Source organism: Ipomoea nil, unplaced genomic scaffold, assembly GCF_001879475.1.
Source record: "Ipomoea nil cultivar Tokyo-kokei standard unplaced genomic scaffold, Asagao_1.1 scaffold0188, whole genome shotgun sequence".
In the NCBI taxonomy this organism is placed as follows: domain Eukaryota; kingdom Viridiplantae; phylum Streptophyta; class Magnoliopsida; order Solanales; family Convolvulaceae; genus Ipomoea; species Ipomoea nil.
The window spans coordinates 8,634-19,308 of NW_017616616.1; the positions used below are offsets into that span (position 1 = coordinate 8,634).

Genomic DNA, 10,675 nt, shown 5'->3' on the forward strand with positions numbered 1-10,675 from the left:
CTAGAGACAGATGATTGTTTTCGCTGTATCTTTGAAGAATCTGTGAAATATCTTCATGGACGGCCTGCTTGATGGGGAATTCAAAGTGCATGCAAGGCCTAATTTGAAAACAACGATCATTGCCTCCAGATAACATGGGTCCTTGATCTCCTCATCTATGGCATCTGCAGCCGAGTTCCCTTCTCTTTGGTATTTGTGTGCCCATTGTGCCAGGTTCATATCCTCATTTCCTGTCACTGCTTCTCTTCCCGTTGTCAATTCCGAGAGTACTACGCCAAAACTGTAGATGTCGCTCTTCGCGTCCACTTTTCTTGTTCTGCTGTATTCTGCATTCCCATGATATATGTGATTCTGCAGGTATAAAAAGCAGTGGGAATTGAAGTGATGAAGATATAAAAAAAATGTACCCGGGGCAATGTAACCAAAGGTTCCCACAATAGCAGATGCTGTTTCTGGATCTCCTTCACTCGCCATCATCTTTGCCAGTCCAAAGTCTGCAATCTTGACATTGAAGTCAGAGTCGACGAGTATGTTACTGGATTTGATATCTCGATGAACAATGGGTGGACTGCAATCATGATGCATATAGCAGAGGCCTTGTGCAGCTCCAATGGCAATTTTTAGTCTTGTCTCCCAGTTCAAGACTTGAGTAGTTAAGCCTTTCTTCTTTCCATGCAACCATTTATGAAGGCATTGTTTGTCCATGTATTCATACACAAGAAGCTTTGTCGTCTTTCCTCTGATGCAGCATAGCAATTTCACTATGTTGTTGTGCCAAATTCCCCCAAGGATCTTAACCTCTGCTATGAACTGTTTCTCCATTAATCCATGCCCTTGCTTTTGTTCATGCCTTATACTTTTAACAGCAACTCTTTGGCCTTTCTTGGTAATCACTCTATATACTTTTCCTGACCCTCCATTTCCAATCAAATTTTCATCTATCAAACCACTCAAAATATCCCATTTATTGAATTCCAACCTTTGAAATGAAATCATACTCCATTCTTCTCCATCACTTTGTTTTCTCCTTCCCACCCTAGGTCTGAACACCAGTATCAGAATTCCTATCCCAATGATGAGTACTACTGCCGCTGCAATCACGACACAAGTTACAATCCTCGTATGATTTGGTTTCGAAGGTTGGGTTTTGTTTGATTTACTTAGCTCATTGGAACTTCTGCAGTTTATGTGCAGTGGAATTGTATAATCCCGAAAAGCTTTGGGAAGGGCATGTTGGGAGTTCCATAACCATTTGTTCAGAGCTAGAAAACAGCTGTTCTGAACATAAATTCACATGATCAAGGCATGTGTCCACAAATTTTAGCTTTACTAGCTCGTAAGGTATTCTCCCAGAAAAGTGGTTCTTGCACATCCTAAGGGTTAGTCTCGCATCCCACATATGGCTAACAGATTCACATATGTCTCCGGAAAATTTGTTATATGATACATCAATATTCTGCAATTGATGTAGTTCTCCAAAGCCTCTTGGAATACTTCCACTCAGATGATTATGAGAAAGATCTATGCTACTCAGACTAAGCAAGTCAAATAATCTAGCAGGAATTTCACCAGTCAAATTGTTTGAGGCAAGTGAAAGATGAGAGAGTTGATGCAACCGCAACAATGTAGCAGGTATTGGACCACTCAAAGTATTCATGGACAAATTTAAGTAGCTAAGGTTGTAAAAATTTCCTATATCATCTGGTATTGATCCATTCAAATGGTTACTTGAAAGATCAAGAGACTCCAAACTATAAGCCACCATGGGTGTTGATATCTCACCGGAAAACATGTTGTGTTGAAGATTTAAACTACGCAGGGTTTTCATGGAAAACAACTCACCTGCTATTTTTCCTGCCAAATGATTTGTGGATAGATCCAAGGTTTCAAGCTTTGAGCAGCTGGAGAGGTTAGCTGGTATAGTTCCCCAGAGACTATTGGAACTGAAATTGATTGAAACAAGGTTGTTGAGCTGGCATATAATAGTTGAGGCCGGGAATGATCCTGGGATGCTCATTCCAGAGAGAGATATCCGTGTGACACTTGCATTGAAGTTGCATGAAATTCCAGGCCAGTCACATGGGGAGGAAATGGAGTTCCACTGCTCAAATAGTGAAAATGGATACCCCCAGTGTTGTTTTAGGATAAGTAAAATAGCCCTTTCATCGTCCCCATGAGTGGTTAAAGATTGTGAATAATTTGGGAAGGAGAAAAGGAGCATGAAGAAGAAGAAGGCATGATGAATAGGGTGGTGCACCACCATTTTCAGCTAATAATAATAAGATGGTGAGGATCGAAGGAGCTAGCAATTGCTCTCGTCTATTATGTTCTTGTATATCAAAGAAGTTTACTGTCCAAAGTCCAACTTTGACTTGAGAGTTTTTGAACAAGTTAGTGGTAGATAGTTTCATTAAACTCACAATTAAAAACAATAATGTATTTTCACAATTTCTTTTTTGGGAGATTAAAATTTTTAATTTTGGATTCTTCATTGGGGTTTTTTTTTTCTTTATTTTATTTATTTATTAGTTTTGTATAGATGTTATATAATATTAGATGAATGAATATGGAGAAGTGTTAGACCGTCGAGAACATGAGCCTTAGGATTTGCTTCAACCAATCATACTGCCCTCCCTACTCCAACTCCGACTTTGGACAGCTGCCACATTTGAATGATTTGATTATTCCATATTTGAAAATTTAAACAGAGTCTAATTTTTGGCTATGTTTTTTTTTTTTTTTTTTCCTTAAAACCAAAGAACAGAATTTATATTAAATCACCAAACAAACTGGAAATACAACTAGGCAATCAAGTTTGGTATTGTTTTGTTCCGAATATGAAAAAACTTTGAACATAAAAGTTGCAGGACACTCTCTTAGCTTTCCATAGTCACTTGAATCACCTTGATTGGACTTTATATTAAGGAGATATGATCAAAACACTATCAACTTGTTGCAAGACAAATTCCTCAGGACGTGTCCGAATTGAATGTTATGATATTCTGGTATGAATGCATCCGGAATCTCTCAAAATGTTCAATATTAAAGTTGTTGAGGACTTCCTTATCTTTCCTTTGACACTTGAATCATCTCATTTGGACTCCCTATGAGGACTACTCTTCTTATACTACTATTGAATTGAAATCGTTCATAAATCTTAAAACTCACTACCATTTTTGTTCCCTTACTTTTGAACAATGGAATAAAAAATGATGAAGAAAAAAATAAAAGAAATCATTCTTTTTTATTTTTTATTTTTGAAAATAAAGAACTAATTCATTAATCATAAGTTGAAACAGTTACAATAAAAATCGATAAAATGATAAAACATTCTTTACAGTCAAACATAGAAACAACTTTCCTAGCAATGCTAAAAGAAACTTGAATCGCAAACTGTGTTACAAAATTGAAGCTGAATTCAATGGAGTAACTTGAAGCTTCTTTGATGTTGTTAATGATCTGGCTATCCAACACTGACTCTATTTGAGAAGTCTTGCATACCACCTGAGTAACTATTGCAGCTCATCTGTCCGTAGACAATATCTTTATTAATCTGAACTGCATATCATGGTTCAGATCTTGTTCGTTGCTCAAGATGAGATAAACATACGCCTTGATAAATTAAATCGTTTCACATTAATGAAAAAAGAACTTGCCAAAGAAATGAGAGAGAATAAGTCGCCAAAGAAGCGAGAGGAAATAACTTGTCAAAATAACTAATACACACACTCACATATGTGCGTGTATTATATATTTTTATATATATATTTATTTATTATTAATTAATTAATTAATTTGATGGCAATATAATTTGCTACCAAATAAAAAAATAAAAAAAATCTTCTACTTAATTACAAAGTATTTAAAATTCAATTATAATTCGTGTTCTTGTTTATAATTTGTCCCTAAAAAATTAGTCCTGACTATGAGAATGACTTGATTGGTGTATTGCTCGGCAAATTATGCTGTGCATCCGTATGGAGACGCGCGTTTTATTAAAACGACGTCGTTTTAATAAAACGCGCGTCTCCCCTTAAAAAAGAAAATCAGGTTCGATTCCCAGCAACAACATATGAACTAAAATTCCATAATCGATGAACTATAATTCCATAATCGATGAATTATAATTCCATAATCTAATCTATGAACTAAAAATTCCAGAATTAATGAACTAAAATTCCATAATCTATAAACTAAAATTTCAGAATCGATGAACTACAATTCCATAATCGATGAACTATAATTCCATAATCAATGAACTATAATTCCATAATCTATGAACTAAAATTCCAGAATGAATGAACAATATAATGTTGTTGCTGGGAATCGAACCTGAATTTTTTTTAAAGGGGAGACGCGCGTTTTTTAATAAAACGACGTCGTTTTGGCATCCGTATGCACCATGCATGGTGCATACGGATGCACAGCATAACTATCTGTATTGCTCGATTTGAACCATAAATTACGTTGGGTGGACTTGGACTACCAGGCAATTTATATCCTGCACCATGGCGCGCGTTGCATTGTGCGCCCAGATGCAAAACGACGTCGTTTCAATTTTTTTATTTTTTTTTTGAAAATTCCCGCCCCAGTGTTTGGCAGTTAATTTTTCTTTAAATGTTCAAAAATGTACATAATGTTATACTAGAATACACATAATTGTATACATGAATGTACATAATTATATAACAAAACATACATACTCTTTTTTAAGAGATAATACACATAATCTAACATAATACATAATAAATATAAACTTTTAACATAATACACATCAACTCTTAACATAATACACATAAATTTCCTTATTCGGATGTACATAATTGTATAAAAAGAATGCACATAATTATATGAACAAATGTACATAATTGTATGAACAAATATACATAATCATAGCAATTTTCTACCGCACCTCCCAAAACGACGTTGTTTTGGGAGGCGCGCGGCGCACCGTGCTACGCACACCGTGGTGTAGGGTATAACGATTGCTTGGAGTCTACATACTCTGCTAACGGATTTCTAAACCAAAATTCAATTTAAATACTTGGATTTTAGTGTAACATATTTGGACCAGAATACATAGAATTGAGTTAATGACCCGGCGTTTACTTCAATCAATCGTTATGCTATGGAACCGCCTTGCAAGGTAGACACTGTTCTATGTTCATAATTATTGAATTATATGTTCATAATTATAAAGCTATATATTCATATTTTTGAATTTCATATTCATAATTATTCAACTATATTCACAATTACTGAACTATATGTTCATAATTATAAAGCTATATATTCATAATTTTTGAACTTCATATTCACAATTATTGAATCTCTATAGTTATAATCTCAAAATTATATGTTCATAATTATAAAACTATATGTTTATAATTTTTGAACTTATATTCATAATTATGAACAGTTTTAGAACTGTGTCCACCTTGCAAAGCCTGCAATCTTAGTATTGAATTCAGACTCTGGGACTTTAAGACTATGTTGCTAGAGTTGATATCTTGATGCAATCATGGTGTATATAATTGATCGTACGAGCTTGAAGACGCAAGCGAGGCCTGTGAACAGGTAAACATGCTTCATTAATTCCTCCAAATTGTTAAGTTGCCTGTTTCAATTCCTGTGAATATTATTAATTTTGGAACTCCAATGCAATTACGATTGCGCTCCAGAAAGTTTATTTATCACTTTAACATCTAAGAAAATCAAGGAAACAAAGTGGAGTTGCATTATGAAATATGAATTATGATGGATCCTGCATAATTGCATTGTGAGTGCAATAGTCAAATTAAATTAAACAAACCATTGCAAAATATTTTGTAATGGAACAAGTCCATTCAAAAGTAAAGTGTCAATATTATATTGTCTATTGGCTCTCTAGAGACAAATGATTGTTTTCGCTGTATCTTTGAAGAATCTGTGAAATATCTTTCATGGACGTTCTGCTTGATGAGGAATTCAAAGTGCATGCAAGGCCTAATTTGAAAACATCGATCATTGCCTCTAGATACCGTGGGTCCTTGATCTCCTCATCTAAGGCATCTACAGCTGAGTTCCCTTCTCTTTGGTGTTTGTGTGCCCATTGTGCCAGGTTCATATCTTCATTTCCAGTCACCGCTTCTCTTCCCGTTGTCAATTCCAAGATATCAATTCCAAGAGAACTATGCCAAAACTGTAGTATTGGATTAATAATGAAAAGGAATAATACAAGAGATATATAACAAGGAATGAGATTAATGAAAAGGAATAATACAAGAGATATATAACAAGGAATGAGATTAGAATCCTAGTTTGACATGTACAAGAATAGAATCCTAGGGGGTGTATTCAATCATGACTTTTGTAGAGTTTTAAAGACTTTTAAAATGATAGATTTTAATAAACTTTGATTGATATTCATAGAGTCGTTCAAAATTTTTTAAAACTTTATAAGACTCTATAAAAGTCTATATGAAAAACATTCATAGACTTTTATCAACTTTTTCTTTTAAAAAGTCTACAAAAGTTATTGAAATTCTAAATTGAATACATCCTTACAAACTTTCAATGATTTTGATTCTTATCATTTATAATTTTCTTACAAAACATTTATAATATATCATAAAATTCTTCTTATTATATAGTTTTTCACCTATATCAACATTCTCAACATTATTATTTTTATCCATAGTATGCTGAGACTTATAAGCTAATTATTTATATATATACATTATTAATAAACATCAACAACAAAAAAACCATTTCATTAGAAATTTATAACAATATTGAACAATAAAATTTATAATAAAAGAATTGATCAAATTAAATATTTAAAAATATAATTACAAGTTGCATAAAATAAAAAAAATAAAAATATAATATTAATAATATATATATATATATATATATATATATAATTATACTTATATATTGCTAGGCATCACGCAAATAACTATTATTTGCAATAGCAATTTGAGACTGCGAACAACAACAAAGTGCTACTGTTTGCAACCCCAAATTGTTGTTACAAACAGTAGCTCGCCATTCATAGTAGCCTATTGTTAATATATATATATATATATATATATATATATATATATATATAAACATAAAAAGAATAAAAATCATAATATATAAGTATTTATATGAATATTATGAAACATATACTAAAATTTGACGATGAAAATTTTGTTTTGTTCATGTATTTAGGGAGAACTAGAGAAAGTTAGGGATAAAAAATTAATAAAAAAATAAAATCAATATAAACAAGCAATAATGAAGTAAAAAATAATATTATTTCGAATTTGTAGAAGAAGATTGTAATGTTTAGGAGAGAGAGAAAAATTGGTATAGGTTAGGCATGAGGAAAATATAGGATAATGAAGAAAAAATAATTTTATTAAATTTAGATAGGTTTATAAAGTTTAAATAGGGAGAAAAAATAGAGTTTAAATAGAGAGAGAAAATATTCAAAGTTGTTAGAAAGAAAATTTTGAAATCTTGGAGTTGATGGTTGGATTTCAATACAAAAGTCCTAAAATTAAAAAGTCTACAAAAGTTCATAACTTTTTGAATACCACATGACTTTTAAAAACTCTTTAAAAGTCTTAATCGAATACCACACGACTTTTAAAAACTCTTTAAAAATCTTGATTGAATACCGCTTGACTTTTAAAAACTATCTAAAAGTTTGAATTGAATACCTCCAAACTTTTTATGTTCATAAAAGTCTTTAAAACTCTATGAAAGTCATGATTGAATACACCCCCTCTAGTCTACCACAAATAAAGAGTCCTAATAAGAGCCACTTAGGCCAACCCCGTTAGTGATTTTTGAGATTTTTCGCAAACTAAAAATACTTGAGGTGGTTTTTTGGCTAATAAGAGTGGATTTTTTAAAAAGTTTTTTTCTTGCAAATAATAGTTTTTTTGTGGGATCCACTAAGCAAGGTTGCAAAACTCGGCCGTCTAACCGCCTAGGCGCTAGGCGGCACCGAGCCTTAGAGTTTTGGCCTAAAGGCGGCCAAAACTCGGCCGGCCGCCTAGGCGGCCTGGGCGGCCAAACTCGGCCAATTCGGTCGAGTCGACCGATTTTGACCGATTTTGTCTGATTTTGATCGATTTTGTTCGATTTTGACCGATGTCGTCTTTCATTAATTATTGATTTTAATATTATTATGACATTATGACTTATAAATTATCATTATTTCATTTATTTAGATGTGTTATTTGAGTGAACGTTGAAAACAATCTCATTAAAATTGCCGAACTACAAGTCTGTCACTATTTTTTTTAATTTTTTTGGTGCCCGCCTAGCGACGCCTAGGCGCTGCCCGGCCGCCCGACTACTGCAACCTTGCCACTAAGTAGGGTAAATAGAAGCAACTATGGCCTAGGCGCTGCCCGGCCGCCCGACTACTGCAACCTAATTTTCTCTCTTCCTCTCTCTCCTAATTTTTTTTTTTTTTTTTTTTGAAAGTTACTGGTCCTATTACATTGTAGTATCTGTTCATATACTTTCTCAACCTGCTGAAACACAAAGAACCAATAACGCCTGCTGAAACACAAAGAACCAATAACGCCTCCACTGAGGCTCGAACTCATAATCTTCCAAATGGAAGTCCAACCCGGGTACCATTAGACCACATAGTCCTCTCTCTCCTAATTAGTTTGTTAAAATTACACAAAAAAACTAATATTATTGAGATTGCTCTTAAACCTTTCTCAATAGTCATTATCATCTGAGTGCAACTATTCCAAGAGAATTTGGAGCAGTACAACAATTGAGAATATATATGAAGAAGTGTTAGCCAGTTGAGGGAAAATTGAGCCTTATGATTTGCTTCAATCAATCATACTCCTCCCTAGTCCAACTCAGCCGCCTCATTTGATTCCATATTTCAAAATTAAAATCAAAGTCTGATGTTTATGTTTAGCAATTTAAGTTGATGTGTTTGTTAATGACAGGGTCAAATAGGCCACCAACTACACACCAAAATATAATTAGACAACTTAACTGCACACCAAAATGTAATTAGGTTATCAAACTCAAATTAAAAATAATGCAATTAGGTTCCTGAACATCACAAAATCATGCAATTAGATCCAAAATGACCTGTTTACCTGAAATGACGTTTACAAATTTTAAAAATAATATTTAAAAATAATTGTAAATAAAATAATTAATTAAAAAAAACTAAAACAGACCGACCGTCTTCGTCTCTGGCGACCACCGACCATAGAGGAGACGAAGAGACCATCGTCTTCATGGTCATGGAAACGAAGGAACTCTTGACGTTTGGTTAAGGAAGGATGAGTCCCTTTCACCCAACCACACACCTAAATTATTAGCGCAATCTCTATTTCAATCAAAGTGTGAACCTATAACTTTTCACATGAATATGTTTCTTATACTAAATAGAAAAATTAATTTCAGATTTCTTAACTATTAATATTTATCAATTTTTACATCGACTTTCAATTAGACCATAAATGATTCCTTTTTTTTTTTTTTTTTTGAAGGTCAATCAATGTGGTTGTATTTATAGATCAATTGAAATAGAGTCTAGTAGGACATCGTCCCAGTACATAGTTGTAGTCGAATTTAAAGCTAAAGTAGCTAAAGTATGTGCTAATAAATTCTGTAGTCTAGGAACAAAATTGACTGAGCAAAAACTTAAAGTATACATAAAATTCCTGCAACTATCGATAGCATATCCAACATATGACCTGGACGGGTATTCGGTGCGCATAGGTAGCGTTGTAGCGTTCGCAACAAATCAACTAAAGGCATGTATGTCTAATCACATCTTATTTATTTATCTTGCAGGAAATAGTTACAAAAAGCTTATCGGAAAGGAAGAATCACTTGAGATTCAGCCAGAAGGAGTTAATGACATGAAAGAAGACTCTTTATAGCCCTAAAGATTGCACTCATAGTTGTACTCTTTTCTCCTTAGTTAAGTTTTTTCCTACTGGATTTTTCATAGTCTAAGATTTTTAACGAGGCAACTAGTGTAATTTGGGCCCCCTACACTCAGCTCTGGCTTAGGGGCTTACCATGACCAGCGCAGTTTAACGGTTGCATTCAAAAGGACCACAACCTAAGGACCACAACCTAGAAGACTTGACTTTTAGAAGCAGAGAACAGATCAGAGAATATTTTTTAGATACTTTCCTGAGACATCGACTTCGCGAAATCTCAAGAAAGTGGGGGACTAGATGATTAGTTCTCAATAATAATTATAATTACAATTATAATTTTTATAATAATAATAATAAATAATTAATTAAAATATAGTTAATTTGAAAAGGTGGATCCATACAAAACTTATAAATAAAATAAAATTATTCCAAAGAATGATTTTTGAGATTGAGTGAGATAGTGAATGATGAAATGAATATTGGGGTCACAAAAAAACTGAAGAAAAAATCTCAATTATTGAGATTGGTCTAGTATCATCCTACCCAATTAAATCATTCATCCTAGGAAAATTTATAATTTATGTCTTTCCATAATATGCCAATTATCAATGTCATCCCTAAATTATTAGTGGTGTAAATGTTGCCCCTCAATTTTAAAACGGTACATATATTGCCTCTCACGTACGGTATGTGAGAGCAATATATGTACCGATTTAAAAATTAAGGGGCAATATTTATACTATTGAGGGGCAATATATATACCG

At 33.1% G+C, this 10,675-nt stretch overlaps 2 protein-coding genes across 2 annotated transcripts; both read right to left on the minus strand.

The window, feature by feature from the left end:
* On the minus strand, positions 1-996 carry LOC109186048 (receptor protein kinase CLAVATA1-like). The gene is made up of 2 exons (XM_019335963.1): positions 408-996; positions 1-326 (listed from the first exon to the last, which is right to left on the minus strand). Exons 1-2 carry the CDS (start codon positions 994-996, stop codon positions 1-3), a joined length of 915 nt encoding a protein of 304 aa, XP_019191508.1.
* Positions 997-1,165: 169 nt separating this feature from the next.
* Positions 1,166-2,263, minus strand: LOC109186058 (probable LRR receptor-like serine/threonine-protein kinase At4g36180). The gene has a single exon (XM_019335967.1). It carries the CDS (start codon positions 2,261-2,263, stop codon positions 1,166-1,168), a length of 1,098 nt encoding a protein of 365 aa, XP_019191512.1.
* Between the last annotated feature and the right edge of the window lie 8,412 nt (positions 2,264-10,675).

Bases quoted from the DNA above. Each gene is read 5' to 3' on its own strand.
- LOC109186058 (XM_019335967.1), bottom strand. From the start codon at position 2,263: ATGGTGGTGCACCACCCTATTCATCATGCCTTCTTCTTCTTCATGCTC.
- LOC109186048 (XM_019335963.1), bottom strand. From the start codon at position 996: ATGATTTCATTTCAAAGGTTGGAATTCAATAAATGGGATATTTTGAGT. The intron at 327-407 runs GTACATTTTTTT...ATGGGAATGCAG, and splicing joins CTTTGGTTACATTGCCCCGG to AATACAGCAGAACAAGAAAA.